The sequence below is a fragment of the Argiope bruennichi genome, chromosome 1 (genome assembly GCF_947563725.1).
Source record: "Argiope bruennichi chromosome 1, qqArgBrue1.1, whole genome shotgun sequence".
Classification (NCBI taxonomy): domain Eukaryota; kingdom Metazoa; phylum Arthropoda; class Arachnida; order Araneae; family Araneidae; genus Argiope; species Argiope bruennichi.
The window spans coordinates 61,299,577-61,317,035 of record NC_079151.1 but is presented as its reverse complement, the minus strand read 5'-3'; the positions used below and the strand labels follow the sequence as shown (position 1 = coordinate 61,317,035).

At 27.7% G+C, this 17,459-nt stretch overlaps 1 protein-coding gene across 2 annotated transcripts; it reads right to left on the bottom strand.

Annotated features, from left to right (window-relative positions):
• LOC129956640 (astacin-like metalloprotease toxin 5) lies at positions 1 to 14,139 on the bottom strand. 2 transcript variants are annotated; one of them, XM_056069610.1, is made up of 6 exons: positions 13,983 to 14,139; positions 11,850 to 11,921; positions 9,532 to 9,592; positions 6,129 to 6,243; positions 4,043 to 4,215; positions 1 to 315 (listed from the first exon to the last, which is right to left on the bottom strand). In XM_056069610.1, the coding sequence occupies exons 1-6, from the start codon at positions 14,016 to 14,018 to the stop codon at positions 113 to 115; spliced, it is 660 nt and encodes a 219-aa protein (XP_055925585.1). In that variant the 5' UTR covers positions 14,019 to 14,139; the 3' UTR covers positions 1 to 112. The 2 variants fall into 2 exon arrangements, with proteins under 2 accessions (XP_055925585.1, XP_055924773.1); XM_056068798.1 differs by lacking the exon at positions 1 to 315 and adding an exon at positions 695 to 933.
• Positions 14,140 to 17,459: the final 3,320 nt, after the last annotated feature.

Below are 17,459 nucleotides of genomic sequence, written 5' to 3'. Positions count from 1 at the left end.
AACACATAATAATAAAATTTATTCACGAACATGGAATACAAAATAGTAACAAAACTACACAATATAAAACAATATTTGCATTTAAAAAATTATGAGAATGTTCTGTATTATTTCAGAGTCTACGTAGTTTCTGTATATCGATAGAAGATAAGTCGTTGTTTCGACGTATTTCTCTTCCGTCTTTGGTCTCTATAGTTATTCTCCCATTTTTAGAGAAAGCGTAGCTTTCGTAAAGCATAATTGAATTATAATCGAAAGGGAAGTCTGTCCATCTGTACTCGCCGTAATCCAACTTCCAGAACTGAGACATATGACCTAGAAGTATAAACGACACATTCTTTCGTTATCTATTCGAGATATTAAAATTTAAGAAATGAAATAAAAACTGAGATGATACTTAAAAGGTTAAGATATAACGCCTTCGTTTTTTATGAAAAATAATAATTTGTCAAGTAAGAAATTTCATTTGCCCTAATCTGTTCCTTATTTTTTCTCTTTTTTTTAAAACAGAATTTGTCAGTACATATAAGGAGTGTCCCAAAATTAATGCAAGATTTGAATTTGCAACCATTCGTGCATTAAAGTGTTGACAACCCTATTGAAAAACCATTTGGCAGCTGATAGTTTAGGGTTAGTAAAAATGGAGGTTACAACATGTTAACGCAAGTTTTTAATTAAATAAAAGAACACAGTTTTTTCCTTTAAATTGTTATATTTTTATTGAATCGTAAAGTATAAAGGATAAGGTTATATATGAAACAACACATAGGGCAAATGGTCTCCATGGCTTTGCTGGCATATGCGCACTCTCAAAATTCTCCATGATCATTTTACGTAAATGTGGCTGAATTTCATTAATGCAATGTTGAATTTCCACCTTTAATACACGCGAGCTTGTGGTCTTGTTGGCATAGATCTTTGACATCACATAACCTAATAAAAAGAAATCCAATGGTGTTAAATCACACGATATAGGGAACCAATTCTCAATATTTCGAACTGTGGCCGTCAGATTTTCATCATTTTTTAAATATTTTGCAACAATGAAAACATGTTGTCCTATCGCTTAACATTGCATTTTTACTTATCCTAAACTATTAGCTATCAAATGGTTTTTTTAAATAGGGTTTTAATAACACTTTATTGCATGAATGGTGACAAATTCATGTCTGGCGTTAATTTTGCAACACCCTTTATTAATCCTAAGACCTTTAAAAGTTTTCTCCAGCATGTCAAATTCATTTGTTGACTAAACTAATAAAATTCACAATTTCACCCCCATATCAATGTGATTAAAAGAATGGAAAACGATTTTTTTTTTACTCAAAATGTAATGAGACAATATTAATTTACTAATTATAATCAGTATTACAAGGCATCCAAATGAATTCTAATTGCAATGGAATTTAAAACTGTTACCCCAATTTTTAATTGGCATAAAGAATTATATTTTATGATATTTTGGTCAATACATGTAATTTCAGAAAAAAGTAACGAAATCTAATTTTGAAACGCCTTCTAAATCTTATAGTTTATTTAATAAATTATTCTTAACAATTAATATTTTAAACAAAAGAAAATATTCCCAAATTTGCAACTGAAAGTGATTAAGGGCATATTATATCACTATTTATATAGTTTCAGATCATTTCAATAGCCACTTTCAAGCAAGATCCAGCAAAAAATCGGCACTATTTCCTCGAAGTGGCCGTTGACTGACCTGAAATTCAAAGCTTCATAACTCAGTCAGTTTCATTCGCAGAAGCGCAGATACTTTAAAAAAAATTATGCACAATTAATTAATTAATTATAACTAAATACAATTAATACTATAGGAGGACTGATTAAAAATTTAAACATTAAAATCTTTGCGTGAGAATAATTAATGACTCTAGCAATGTAAAATATAACTCTTTGCGTCAATTGGAGCATTATTCTAATTATTGCTATCTAAGTTACCCCTCTAGCAGCTTAAAAATTAACTAATACACCATGATTGAAAACTCTCAGAATATATTTATTAGTAGAAAACATTTAATAATATGGAGAGATAAATTTAATGAAGAGGTAATGTTATATTATTCAAAATTAACATATTCGCTCTGTTTAACGCAGTGTTTAAAGAAGGAACAAATACAAATATCATTAATTTTCTGGTCATAAGAAAGTTCACTCAAGTTAATGCCAACTATTCCGAAGGAAGAGTTTTTTCAGGAACCTAAAAATGATATTACTATATACTATCCGCCTTTGGTGACCAGCCGGTTCGTCAGTATTAATGCTCTCTAAAATGTGCAATTAATATTTTATGTAACTTGTTCTTATAATAAGCTTTTTAGCTAAATATTTTTAAGCTTAAAATTTTGATAGTCCTATTATTCACTTATACTATTATGTAGGCCTTAAGCCGTTCAGTTCATTGTATTACGCGTCTCTCTCTAATTTTCTATAATGCCCATAAAATTCCATTTTAAATTAAAGTGGAAATAATGAAACTACAATTAATATAAAAACGTATTTTAGTGAATTCCAGCATGCCTTTAAAAAATATAAGAACTGAAAGCAGAGTTGTTCGGCATTGAAGTTTTATGTGACCGTAGAATAATTTTACTTAATTTATAATATCTCAAAGAATTATTCAACAAAAATTTCACGAATTCAATAAAAAATTCTGTTTTTAGTTTTATTTTTAAAAGGATATAAACTCGGTCAATAAAAATATCTTATTTTTTTAGTTTATAAATATACTTTAAAAAATTATGAAATTTAAATTTTAAACAGTCCCTTGGTCCTAAGAATAATAAATAAATAATCGTTTCTATCTTCTACTCTCAAATCTGATCAATTTTTTAACTTTTGAATTTTACAATATTAGAACAATCAACATTTTCATAATCTAGGCCAATCATTCTTGAGAAACTCTTTGAAATGATTGGCTTCTTTGAGACGGTCGATGAAGTGATCCTCCATTTTTATAGAATAGTGACGTTGAAAGTTTCCTAAGATTTCAGCTATAGTGATTGACTTAGTTGATTCGAGTGCCACTTTTTTTATTTAAAATATTAGCATCTTAAGAATATTTTGTTAAATATGACTCACAGGGCAGGATATATGTAAAAATTTAAAATTAGTAATTCATCAGCATTTAAATACTCAAATCATATAAAATATAATTACTTATTTTATTTAGATCATTTGCTAACAAATGTATATCTGTTACTAAAAGTTTACAAATTAGCTGATAGACTCCAATTAGAGTAGATATCTTGTACATATTAAACCGTATTTACCTTAAATAAAATTGTTTAATTGAATTAGTAATATAGGTATTGTGGACGATCATAGAAAAGGTTTCCTTACATTTACTTTTCAAAAAATATTGTGTTTCGCATTTATTTCATTTTATACAGACACGTGCTGAAAATTACATTTTTATATATTTAATTTGGAATCATAGTTAACTTACTTTTTAATTTGAGCTTTTGTCAATATGATGGCAAAGTTAAAATAACGTAAAAAAATAAAAATAAATAAAAGTTAATTTTTCACCCGTTAACGTGCAACGTGCTCATGCAGCTTACATTTTACTTTTATTTTGTGTAAAATAAATTGTTGAAAAATATAATTAAATTATTTTTTCAAATTCATTAAAAATAGAAATTTAATTTGTTGGGTAAAACATTAGCATCATTAAACAGATTATTTTTTGAACTTCAATATGATGTAAAAATAAATTTTGTGCTGCAATATTCTCGGAAGTTATAGCGGTAGCACGCCAAAATTTCGTTTATTTATTAATTAATTAAAAATTCAAAAAAACCAACGCTCCGAGATTTACATTACCGGCCTTCAAGGTATACATGTGGCAAATTTGGTAGCTGTAGGTCAGAATGTCTGGCCTGTAGAGCGCCAACACACACACACACACACATTGAGTTTTATTACAAGTATAGATTTGGTTTTTCAGTTAAGCAAAAAAATAATTCAACTACGTGACTTTTTTAGAAAAAAATATTTTTTCTCAAAACAATAATTTGCTTACTTTTCTTAATATTCTCCCAATGGATAATGAGATATTTGTCCCTATCCGGCCTTTTTTGTTCGTGTTGGAATCCTAATGCATGGAGCAACTCATGCAGAATCGTAGCATAGCTCTCGCAGCCTATACCAAGTGAAATCTTTGGACGATCACAATCGCCATAGGCAAAATAACATCTGTAAAATAAAGGATTTTTATAATTTCAACTTTCAATATTAGTCTTTGGATCACCGTAAAAATATCATTTCTGCTATGAGAAAACTGAATGAAAAGTTTTTAGTTGATTAGTCATGCTTTTATAAAATGATATTATCGACTAAAATTTTATGAGATTATTTTTGCGCAACTGGATATTAAAATGATTTTTTACTGTTATATAAGATGTCTCTAAAATATTTGGAAAAAATATAAAAGCATATAGAGGGTCCCAAATAAGAAGACATTTTTAACGGAAAGTGAGCGCAAAAATGCTACTCATAAGCGCTAACACGTAAAGAAGATAAAAACAGCATTAAATTGCAAAAGGCAGGCACAGCTTATAGAAACAAAAATTCTGATCATCACAGTTTCTACAAGAGATATTCTTAAAAAATGTCAGCAAGTATCAATACATGATCCACAGCTCCGTAGTGTAGAAAAAAATGGTAGTTTTTTACAAGACTACGGAGATCTGGCATACCACTCACATTTCCAACAGCAACTGGCAGTTAGGCCACAAGATATACATCTGCCTCAATGGACTTTTGCATATTTAATACGTATCAAGATCCGAATGGGAAATGATGATTAACACATGGGATCTCTTTCAGTTACAATCTGAAGAGTTACATTCATTAAGCTTCAACGAGCATTTTTCGACCACATTTAACAATTTTTACTACTCCGAACAGAAAATAAGTAAAAATATGTGACATACTACGCACATTAATAACAGCAGTAGAAATTTGGCCGATAGATCTCCATCGAATCCGATGGCATTTTCACATATTAAATGTGCTTCTCAGAACAAATTCAGAAAAAAATTTATGCTTATCAAATATGGCGATTGTGTCGAGTTGAATTTTCATCGACACAACTGCCATATTTGGCGATTGTGTAGCCATATTGGCTACACAGTTTTGTAAAGAATGGCTAACTACACAAAAATTAGTTTCCTATTTGTGTGTAGTCAGCCATTCTATGACGCACATATGCATGCCTAAATATGTGCGGACATTTTGAACGTCTTCCTGTGAGAACATATGTAAATACTGCTGTCTCTGTTCTCAATAAGGTATTTTTGATTTACTGGATATAACAGGATACTTTATTCTTGCATCTTTCTTGAAATCTTTGGGTCATATAGATATAGGACATAAAATAACATGGAATAATTTAAGATAAAATATAGGTAACTAATTAAAATTTAAATTAAATGAAGAGATATCATTACATATATATCTCATTTAATAGGACCCCCTGAGATACTTCGTAAACCTTCAGTAATTTAAATTACGAATCGGAATGTAGTAAATACCGTCTCAAGTTCAAATATATTAAAGGAAATGTGTTACTATACTTTTTTATAGTAATAGTAGAACATTAAAGATTTTTCCACAAATACGGTGCTTCTGAACGGTGGCAGAATAGTGACTATATTTTGAACAGGATGTACAGGAACAATACAGGATGTTCATTCAAGTCACCCCAGAATGAGATGAGGGATTTTTTTGTCAAATTCTACCTCTCAACAGCTATTTATCTTTTCTATTACAACTTTTAATCTTTTCACTTATGTTAGATTTATCTATTAATGACCACCATTATATCATTTTTTTCCGCATACCCTTGAGAACATTTCACATCATACACAAACATAAATTCTCGAAAATAGTATCCTTCAGTTGGGAAGTGACCATCCACTATCCTTTTCCCAATTAAATCACTGTTCGTGCTTTGTTTATTATTTCCCAATTTTAACTTTTTTAAAATATTTTTTATTTTATTTCCAGAATCAATTCGGATAATTGAATTTTCATATTTTCATATCATTAGGCGTCAGACAACTGAAATTCTACAATGTTTCTATAAATGATTTTCTTTTTCTTACCCATCCTGCCTAGTTATCTTCAAGAAAGGTTTTTGATACGATCGTTTCACAAACCGAATGCGAGAATACTTTTCGATAGTCTTCATAGCCTTCAGTATTCGATCTCGATTGAAATCTAAAAAAAAACAAAAACATATTCATCATTTTTATATTAAGTAATTTATTTTAGCAATAAAATATCCAATGTTGTGAAGATCAACAATTGGACGTTTTAAAAACGATATCCGAGTTTTACAAAACCTATTAACTAATATAAAATATTTATCATTTTACTGAAAAGTAACAAGTTTGTTAAACATATCCATACTCAAGAAAAGAATTAAAGAACTATAAAATATATCGAGCAGTATATTGTATAGATATTAAGCAATTCTATTTTCAGACATTGCTGAAATGAATAGTTCTCAAAAAAATTTATGAATAATTAGATCCAAAAATTTTTAATTTAAATATTTTTAACATATATTAATATATGTTAAAATTTATTATATTACATTTTATATAATATTTTTAACGTATAATTTTATGTACATTTCAGCATTTACTGAGATCTTGAAATTCTAAAATTATTAATAATCAATTAGAATAATTAATAATTTAGAATATTAATAAATTAGAATGTTAATTAGAATATTAATAATTAATTAATTAAATGAATTCTTCAAAGAAAATATTTGCTTGAAGTATAATAATAGTATTTTTTTTTTATATAAACGATGTCTGTTTTTTAATACATTAACGTTGCATGATAAATTTCATTTTAAAAAGTAGTGATTTTTTTTCGATAAAAAATCTACAGGTTAAGGAATAACATTTTAATTATTTTTGCACAGCTAGTGAAAAATGAAAACAAGTTTTTAGGAATTATTATTATGTAAGTGTTTATATTAAGTTAATATTAATAGATAGTAGAAAAAATGAATGCTTTGACTAATTAATTGATTTTCAAGAATGAATTCGCCATTTATTGTTCGTCATCATTCCATTATAATCATGTCCGCTTTTACAAATTAAAAAGTATTTTGTGACGAATAGTGATTCTAGTTTCAATTAGCCTAATATTAGATATATGAAGTGACAATCAAGAAAAAGAAATCAGGAAAAATGAACACTGTACACAAATTGAAATGCGAATCAGGTTTGAACAAGTAATATCAGGCTTTTTCAATTATTTTTGTGGAAAAGTATTGCTACAATTCTTTATATATGGACACCGAAACAAGGATTATTAGGAAAGGTGGAGACCGTACACATACTTGAGATGCGATTCAGGTTTGAACAAACGCCGGACATTTTCAATTATTGTAACATATTTTTTTTTTTTTTTTTTTTTGAATAATGACTTGTTATGTGCTTAGAAAAAATAATTTGTGTTGTCCAAACCGCAACTGAATTAACTTGAATATAGAAAAATGCAACAATAAAGACAAAGGCGAGGTTGCTGTAAAAAAGAATCTGAAAGGCAATATAAGAATTACATTAATAGTAAGCGTCGTTTTTACATAAACTTTCGGCTCGAGCGAATAAGCACCCTGATGATTTCGTAAGTTAGGATATGCAAAAGCAGAATTGTCTTGATCAAGTTTGAAGTCACTTGAAACAAGTTTTGACACATTTGTGATTCTAATTTGCCACGCTGAAAGAAAAGAAATTTTAAATAAAATCATCATTAGCTATTTTTTTTTTAATTTTAAAGGTGTAATTTTATTCATCAAATAATGACTGTCCAGTAAAGTTCGAGTAATAATAAACTGTAACATTTAAGAAATTTTAAATTTTTCTTAAAGAGTTGGAAACATGCACTTAATAAACAAAAATTATACTTTTAACTGGCTTCAATGACAAACTTCATTCTGTTTATAGATAGCGATATTGTAAAATAAAACCGATATTAAAATTTATAAAGAAGAGCGTTTTAGAATTATTTGATACAGCAAGACAGAAGTGAAAAAAATTAAAATGAGTCTTCATCTAAATAAAGCAACTATTAAATAAAATGATGAACACTGTAACAAATGCGCCTTCTCCTAGAGATGCATAATCCACGATTTTTTGAATAACAAATAATTTTGCTATTGTTATTTTTAAATATTTGTTCCAAACATCTGTTATTTCAATCATATTATTAATTAAAAATTATTACTTAATATTAAATATAAAATTTATTAATTGTAATTAATACTTAATTTACTAATTTAAGTAACGTGTTATTGAATTAATTTATCTATTTCAGCTTACTTCTTAAATTTGATTTTTTTTTCAAAACTATTTATTTAACTTCTTTATTGGAGTAAACCATTTTCTGCAAAATTTGAATTAAATATATATATCATTCCTTCAAATGTTTACTTTAGTTCTATATTTTACCAATAGATGGCACCAGCAGTAAACTGATTATATCTAAAGTTAAGTCACGAGCAATTAAAACGGATTTGTATGGAATAGTGCATCATCAAATGCGAATATCGGAAAGTCAAGGTTACTCGTATGAAGTGAACACTTTCCAGTGAAGTCACCGCTCCGATAAATTTCAGTGATATGCAATTCAATGATGCGATAATTCCAATAACCGCCCCGTTCACTTTTCAATCCATTCACAGATTTCTCCTTTTCTGTTTTGTTCGAGAGCTTCCATTGGACAGATCGTATCGATTGTTACTTTCCAGTGAAGTCACCGCTCCGGTAAATTTCAGTGATATCGTATCGATTGTTACTTTCTATCGTGATCCAAAACCTGTAATCGAAATATCACCAGTAAGATCGTATCAAGGATTTAAATCACACCCCTCTTTGAAAAGTGTTGATCACTGGTATTTGTGACTTTATGATACTGGCTACGTAATAACCGCTCTTAAAATATTCGTCATCCCTACTTTCTCCACAGCAAATACAGTGTCATCATCAATATAAACACCGCCACCTATCGGCGCTGAGATAATTTGAAATGATAAATAGTGATTGAAATCTTTATTGTCTCTAAGCGTTTTGTGTGTATTAAATAAATTTATCGTGTTATTGCAACAATTCTAATTACTTAAAAAAATTTAATGATGCCTTAATAATTTTTTAATCAACCACTAGAAAATTATTTTGACTTTTTTTATAATGTTTAAAGGCAGATAAGTTCCTTAATAGCACACTATGTTTCCCGATATCTCCACGGTGTTCCTCGGTATTCTGAATGCCGGAAAATATTGTGAGGGTATCATAACGATGTTGTGGGGTATTTCGTGCTATTAGGAAACACATTAGACATATTTACCAGATTACATTTTAAAATATATATGTCATCTCATTTTCATTCTATGGACTTTTTCAAAGTGCAGAAATAAACACAATATTTAATATTTATTAGTTTCTGAAAAATAATTACTAAAAAAATGCAATTAGAATGAAAACTTACCAAGAGAATGATCGATTTCATAAGGAACTATGCCATCTGGCCATAACTCCCCGACTTTTGTCTAAAAAAGAAACATTTTATTTAATTGCATTTATACGTAGAAAACTGAGTACTTCCCCACATATCTCAGATCGATTTAAAGCTATAAAATAATGTCAGTTATCATTCTTTCTTTTTCTTTTTTTAACTATGGGAATATCACAGAGAGTTGCTTAAATTTTACAATATCATTATCTGAAACAATTTTCATTAATCTGTCCAATAGTGCTGCTTTTAAAACCTTTTAAAGAAATTTTTGTCTATGAAAATTTTTTATATGAATATACAGGAATGCATCTTTTATCATCATTTCTGAATGCAGCATGTATCTGACGGTTAATTAAAATCTTTATCAGCATTAATGAAAATTGCATAATGTAGATGATCAATTAAATGAATCAGACAACTGAAATTTTATACATGGCATTTACGCTAAAAGTGCAGATTAGGATACAATTTTGGACTAAACATTCTACAAAAAAAAAAAAAAAAAAAAAAATCCCCAACACACTTATTTGGTTTTTTTACTATATTAAGATTTTAAATATTGAAAGCATTGCCATATTATTGACTAAGCACCTGCAGACTGGGTCTATAGGCAGACCGACTTAGATGTTATTAACCTAGTAGTTAAAAAAATAAATTTCTAAGAAAATTTTAATTATGTGAATTATAAAATATTAATATATTTTTACATCATATATATAAAAATTTTATAGAATTAATTTTTCAATAACGTGTCCAATTATACTTTCTCAGGAGATTATTGGTTAGGTTCTTATTTGATTTTTTGCGTTCACTTAATTAGAGATGCATAATCCACGATTTTTTGAATAACAAATAATTTTGCTATTGCTATTTTTAAATATTTGTTCCAAATATCTGTTATTTCAATCATATTATTAATTAAAAATTATTACTTAATATTAAATATAAAATTTATTAATTGTAATTAATACTTAATTTACTAATTTAGGTAACATGTGATTGAATTAATTTATCTATTTCAGCTTACTTCTTAAATTTGATTTTTTTTCAAAACTATTTATTTAATTTCTTTATTAGAGTAAACCATTTTCTGCAAAATTTGAAATAAATATATCTATCATTCCTTTAAATGTTTACTTTAGTTCTATATTTTACCAATAGATGGCGCCAGCAGTAAACGGAATATATCCACAGTTAAGTCACAAGCAATTAAAAAGGATTTGTATGGAATAGTGCATCATCAAATGCGAATATCGGAAAGTCAAGGTTACTCGCATGAAGTGGACACTTTCCAGTGAAGTCACCGCTCCGATAAATTTCAGTGATATGCAATTTAATGATACGATAATTCCAATAACCGGTCCGTTCACTTTTCAATCCCTTCACAGATTTCTCCTTTTCTGTTTTGTTCGAGAGCTTCCATTGGACAGATCGTATCGATTGTTACTTTCCAGTGAAGTCACCGCTCCGGTAAATTTCAGTGATATCGTATCGATTGTTACTTTCTATCGTGATCCAAAACCTGTAATCGAAATATCACCAGTAAGATCGTATCAAGGATTTGAATCACACCCCTCTTTGAAAAGTATTGATCACTGGTATTTGTGACTTTATGATATTGGTTACGTAATAACCGCTCGTAAAAAAATTCGTCATCCCTACACTTAATCATACTTAGTCATTTATGAACATTGAGAATCTATATAAATAATTGTGTGTATAAAAATGATGTTGTGCGGTCATGAATCTGAATAAACAAAGAAATGTTGCTAAAATAAAAAAATAAAAATAAGTATACGCTAAATTATTAAAATGATATTAAATAAAGAACGTAAAACTAAATTGACTAGTTTATTAAAAGAGGGGTTTCATAAGAGGCCTAGGATCGAAAAATGCTCCAAAAAGTGGAAGTAGAGTTAACTCTAGGAAACTTGTGGAATTCTATGGTGAAATAGAAATGATGAGCAAATTCCTTGGATTATTAACTATATGGCAGTAAAAAGTATAAAAATCGATACTGAAATTGTTTTGAACAATTTTTATTTATAATATGATGCCTAGACTATAAGTAGGACTTAACAAATAGTAGATTTCTGCACAACAAAATGTGTCGATTTACGTTCTAACAACAAAAAATGTCATTTGATTGAGTTTTAAAACTCTCTCTTTTTTTAAATCCCTTATTGAAGTTTTTAACAACATTCTGAGATTAATATTTGGAAAAAAATCAGAATTTTACTGAATTAAAAAAAGTCAAAAGAGAACACTGGTTTAAAATTATTTTGTCATACCTTTTGACATGCCACATAATTTTGATTCGTTGATGTCCAACCTCTTCCCTCTGCTTCCCCTGGATCTTCCTCCTTGAATGAAAGACAAAGAAATTATTAAGACGATTCCAACTTTAATATAAACAATTCCGAAAACACTTTAGATAAATAGTATCTCACCATACACTAACAATTTATTTTTTAATTTTGGATATTCTTAATATTCCATTTATTCCTTTTTATATGGCTAGATAACTATTAGACAAATTTAAAATAACTTAAACTCAAAATTTCTTTCTCTCATATTCGAAAGTTTTCTAAATTAAAAAGTAAAAAATTCGGTTTCGAGGATCTTCAAGCTAATCATATGGATGATAAAAATTAAATTTAATAAATTATAAAATACCACTAATAAATAATAAAATAATAAATAAATATAAAATTTTTAATAATTTTTTTAATAAATTATAAAATACCAAAATTATCGAGTTACTGAAAATACAGAGGAGAAGAAAGAGGTATAAATATCCCTGTCATCAGTATTGGGGGGGGGGGGTATGAGAACAAACATTAGTACATTTAAACCACATATTTCCTTCTTGTATACGAAGCTTCAATGAAAAAGTTTCGTAATGATCAAAAAAATTTCAATTCCAGATTTTGATGAAGCTTCACGTTTCGGATCTTCCTCAACTCTAAGTACGTGTTATGTGTTCATAAGATGACGTATTATGTCAACATCAAAATATCATTTATTTGAGTAACAGCGTGCTGTCACAAATTTAAACCTTTAAGATTCCCTTTATAGATTAATTATTAATGTTGTTGCCTTTTTTTTTTAAATTGCACTCTCGGAGTGATAAATTATATGTTGGTTATATAACTTTAAATTTTGTATATTAAATATAATTAAGTACAAAAAGATAACAAATAAGAGGTTTCTAATAAAGAAATATATTAATATTTCGCAAATAGATCATTTACTGCAATGAAAATCTGTGAGAGATTTTAGCTGAATTTCAGTTTAATTTTTTAGGTGCACTTTTAAATAATAATAAAAAAAACAATGATTGTAAAATAAAACAGATGAAAATTGAATTATGTATTAATGAATGCAGTATAGATTTTTCATGAATTTAAAAACTACTTGGAAGTTTTATATGTTTTATAATGTAAAATAATTCATTAAAAATATCATGATTGAAGTTCTGGTAGTACATTCTTTAATAATGAAAGTGATAATTCAAAAACGCAGCTAGTTAGATAAATGATATTACAAACACAGTTTTAAAATGTAGATTCTTATCAAAATGTGAAGTAATCTTGTGAAATACTGCACAGTCTGTCGATCTGTTGTACTTTTAGATACGTATAAATAAGACATCTCAAAAGCTGAAACACTTAAAGGAAATTTGGTATGAGAGCTTTTTACTGAGATTTTAATTTTGCATTCAATGTGATTTCAGTTGGTTAAAAAAGAAGGCATTCAAAATCCAATTTGGTTTTCTTTAAGTAGGATGCAAAGCAAAAAAAGCTCATGGGTGTGATACTGTAAATATAAACCTCAACATTTGTAGAGTTCAAGGCCTAGCTGAAGTTTTTATGTAGAAGGGGATGATAATACCTTTATTAGAAAGAATGCTTGAAAGTTTCGGGGTGATTACTTCTGCAGGTTAGAAGGAAATATTATGAAGAAGTGAAAAAAAATGTCATGCTTGGGATGATGATGTATTATTCACATTATGCTCCAGGCGCTATTTACCCATACTACGTCACTGCCTGCCAGTTAACAATATTGAATTCTTAATTATTATATAAGTAACGTTTCATTTGTGTATACAAATTCTAGGAATAAAGTTTTATAATTAAAGTATAGATAACCCTTTTTCAAATTTAATATTGATGAAATAGTAAATGAAACAAATAATGAAATATACCGATTTTTTTTACGTGAAACTTCCTAAAAATTAACTTTTATAGCAGTCATTTGAAAAACGTATATAAAAACATTATTTTATTACAGTAAACTTATGGCATAACAAAGTAATAAATGATTTAAAATGAATTTAAATCTTTGGCAACAGATTACAATAAATTGAAAAAGACAAATTATAATTTACACCAAGATAAGACATTTAAATTAATGATACTTACCTCATTATTAAGTGTACCGGCCGGACAATTTCCCATTTTCAATAAAGATAATTTAATAATGCGAAATGCATTCACAATAGACGACTGTTTTATAACTGCAGTTGATAACTCGTCTCCTTTCACCGGAATGCTGCGTCTAGCTACCCGGAAGTGGGGATAAAATAAACCTCGTGAAGTTTCGGTTCGCAAAAGATGGCTTTTGAGGGGAAATTATAAATTAAAAATATTAGAATTTTGCCTTGCTTCTAACGGAAAAAAAGATATCTTAATTAGCATAAACATGTAGCAAACAATTTAACAATGACTTCTTCGCGTTAAATGATGAATCTAGCACTGAACATACATTTACAAAACTTTTCATAGTACAAAGTTTTTTTTTAAAGAATAACTAAAAGTTTAAATTATGTGCATATAGACATCCCTTAACAGATTTCCGACTGGACAGATTACACGATTGCCCAAGTGGGGGCCGCAAAAAGATCAATTAAAAATTTTGTTTTCCCAATAAATAAATTTGTAAAAATACACATAATATGAATGATAAAATAATATTTACACTTTACCAAGTATAATTGGTCAGATTCCTTTAGATTCACTTTTTTATAAAAATATTTATAAAACTGAACATTTGCACCAATAAATTTATTTATAAATGGTGGTCTGAAATCGTAACAGATGAGTGAAAAATTCGTAATTGCAAAGTGAATAAAATAAAAAATACAATAAATCATTAGAAGGAAAAAGTGTGTTTAAATGTAAAACAACACTGACCATTTTATTAAAAGAGGGGTCTCAAAACGTACACTGTCTAGAGTCACAAAATATCTAAATCTGCAACCGTGGATATCTCATATCTCTGATGAGAATTATAAAGATAGAATGAACTTGATGTACAAACGCCCTCAATAAAGGACACAATATTAATTTTTCAGTCTTTATTCCAGATAAATAAAGACTGCTCAGCTTTCTCCTTCGAATTTTAATTATTCATAGAATATTGATATCCTATTTCATCGAATAATAGCTGTTTCAGCATCGAATTTTTTTCAATAAAATTTATTTTTGTCTTGCATAGGCAAGTGAATCATGATTATCTTATTATTGAATTAACGATTAACGAGAAAAGAGTTTTCAAAATAAATGCAAATACACAGTAAATACAAATAATCTTGATGGATTCATCTGAAGAAAGGTTGTTGCAAACTGTTTATGTTTCTTTGTCTTTCTTTGCTCTCTTTTTGCCCATTTTTATTTAGAAACTTTTTTTAACCTAAAGATCATTTTTTTCTAACAGTGCTTTCTTTTTATCAAACGTGCATAGAATATGTTTTTTCCAACTGTGTTTCTCTTTGTTAGATGCTGAAATATGTAATTAATTAACATTCAAAGCCTGTCGGAGAGACCTCCTGGAAAGTTTATCACATACGCTTCATAAAAAACTTTTACCGTCCCTTTCCCCAACATTAAATTGTTCACTCAGGCAAGGCTATGAATGCCATGAATGCTCAGATTTTTGCTTTCAAAATCTTCCACATGAAAGTTTGTGCTTTATATTATAACTAAGAAACCGTTTATGCCTTTAGGACGTCTTTTTCTGGAGCGATTTAAACCAATATTTGACACAAAACTACGGCTCTAGTAATAAGTTCACATAATAAATTTCATTTATCTATGTCTTTTAGTTCTTGAATTATCGAGTTTACATTCTTGAGAAGATACAATCTGACAGCCGGCCAGACCGGTTTAGTTTAAAATTTCATACAGATCAACATTTTAAATAGTTAATCTGTCTGCCAAATAATATTCTTCTTAATATGCTTTGTAATTAATTGTTTTCACCTGCAGTTGGTCAATTAGACTTCTTGTGAATGGAAGTTAATCAAAATTTAATAGAAAATCTACAAATTTTATGTAAAGGTCACATATCAAATTTCAGCAGACTAATTCCAAAATGTTTTTGAGTTACCACATTCTCAAACAGGCAGACATAGTTCCAAAAATATGTTTTGGACTTCGGAGAAGTCTCTGCATTCGAAAAAATAAAAATAAAATTTTTAATCGTAAATTACAGTAATACAGAACTTTGTTTATTGCAATTATTCTTAAATTTTTTTAATGAAATCAATTATTGTATCGTAATAATCTCACAAAAACATAATTGTGCAAGTATTTTTTACACCTATCAGAAGCAGTATTATTTTAAGCAGTAATGTGGCTTCAGAACATTTTTTTTTTTGGACAGAATGCGCAGTTACTATTGTCATGTGCCTATATTGTTCCCACCATTATATCCTCATACATATTATTTTGTTATTTCATTCAAGACTTTTCCCAAAATTATAATAAAAAAATTAAGAGCATTTATTTTCAAGTAATGTTTACAGGAATTTGATATTAACATAAAATTAGAATCACACTAATTTTTTGTAAAAAATGACTTAAATTCTATTATAAATTCCTTGATTTTGAATTATCTAAAAAAAAGCAGTATTAAAACTTTTAGAACGTATGAATAATGCATCTACCAAACCATTAATTTGCCAATTTGCACCGTTAATTTGAACTCAAAGGTAATTCTTTTAAAAAGATAGAGCAGGCCCGATTTTCTTAAAATTTTTGTTTTATCATAAAAGGTGAAAATAAAAAATTCTCTTGATAATAGTGATCAAATATATATTCAAAGAAATATAAAAAACAATATATTAATACTTTAATTTATTATTAAGAATGAAAAAGATAGCATAGTATATTGTCACAATACAAGAGACATTGGAATACTTTTAAATACCACTCGAATGAAATTTCATTAACAGTTGCAAAAAAATGCAATTTTTAAATAACCCCTCTAAAGCGATGGAATCCGAATTGAAACTTTTCACCAATAGGAACTAACAAAGGAAGAGATTAAAAAACATTTACAAACTGTTGATATTTGATTAGATTTCATTGTATAGAATGAAATCGCTTGTTTGTTTGTTTTTTAGTAATTTAGAAGAAATTGTTGATATATGTATATGTTAATAGATGTTCCCATTTGACTCAATAACAATATCTCTATAAATTATTTGAAATACAATATTTCCGTAATGCAACATCAAGCCTTAAATTATTATGATTAATATGCTAAATAAAAATTATTATTTTATAAATATGCGAAATAAATAATTTTTATTTTTAAAAAAAAATCAAATTTCATGATTTTATTTAATTAATACTACATAGGCTATAAAAAATCTTCATAGAATTTTTTGATATTAAAATGTAATCGATAAGAAAAGGTATTATATACCTTTTATTAAAAGATTCGATCAAACTTTATAAAATAGATGAATTATATTAGGTCGGTGTAAGAATAATTTAAGAAATTAACTGTGCAAAAATGATTAAACTTAAAAAAAAGTTTTAAATAAAAAAAATTTGAAAAGTGTTTTTTTTTCCAGTTTTGGGAGAATTAGTGTTTAAACATGATAAAATAAA

Excerpts from the sequence above, each read along its gene's own strand:
- LOC129956640 (XM_056068798.1), bottom strand. The coding sequence starts at position 14,018 with ATGGGAAATTGTCCGGCCGGTACACTTAATAATGAG. Across the intron at positions 9,593-11,849 it reads ATTATGTGGCATGTCAAAAG|ACAAAAGTCGGGGAGTTATG; the intron begins GTATGACAAAAT and ends TTTCTTTTTTAG. Across the intron at positions 934-4,042 it reads TTGGGAGAATATTAAGAAAA|GTTATGTGATGTCAAAGATC; the intron begins GTAAGCAAATTA and ends TCTTTTTATTAG.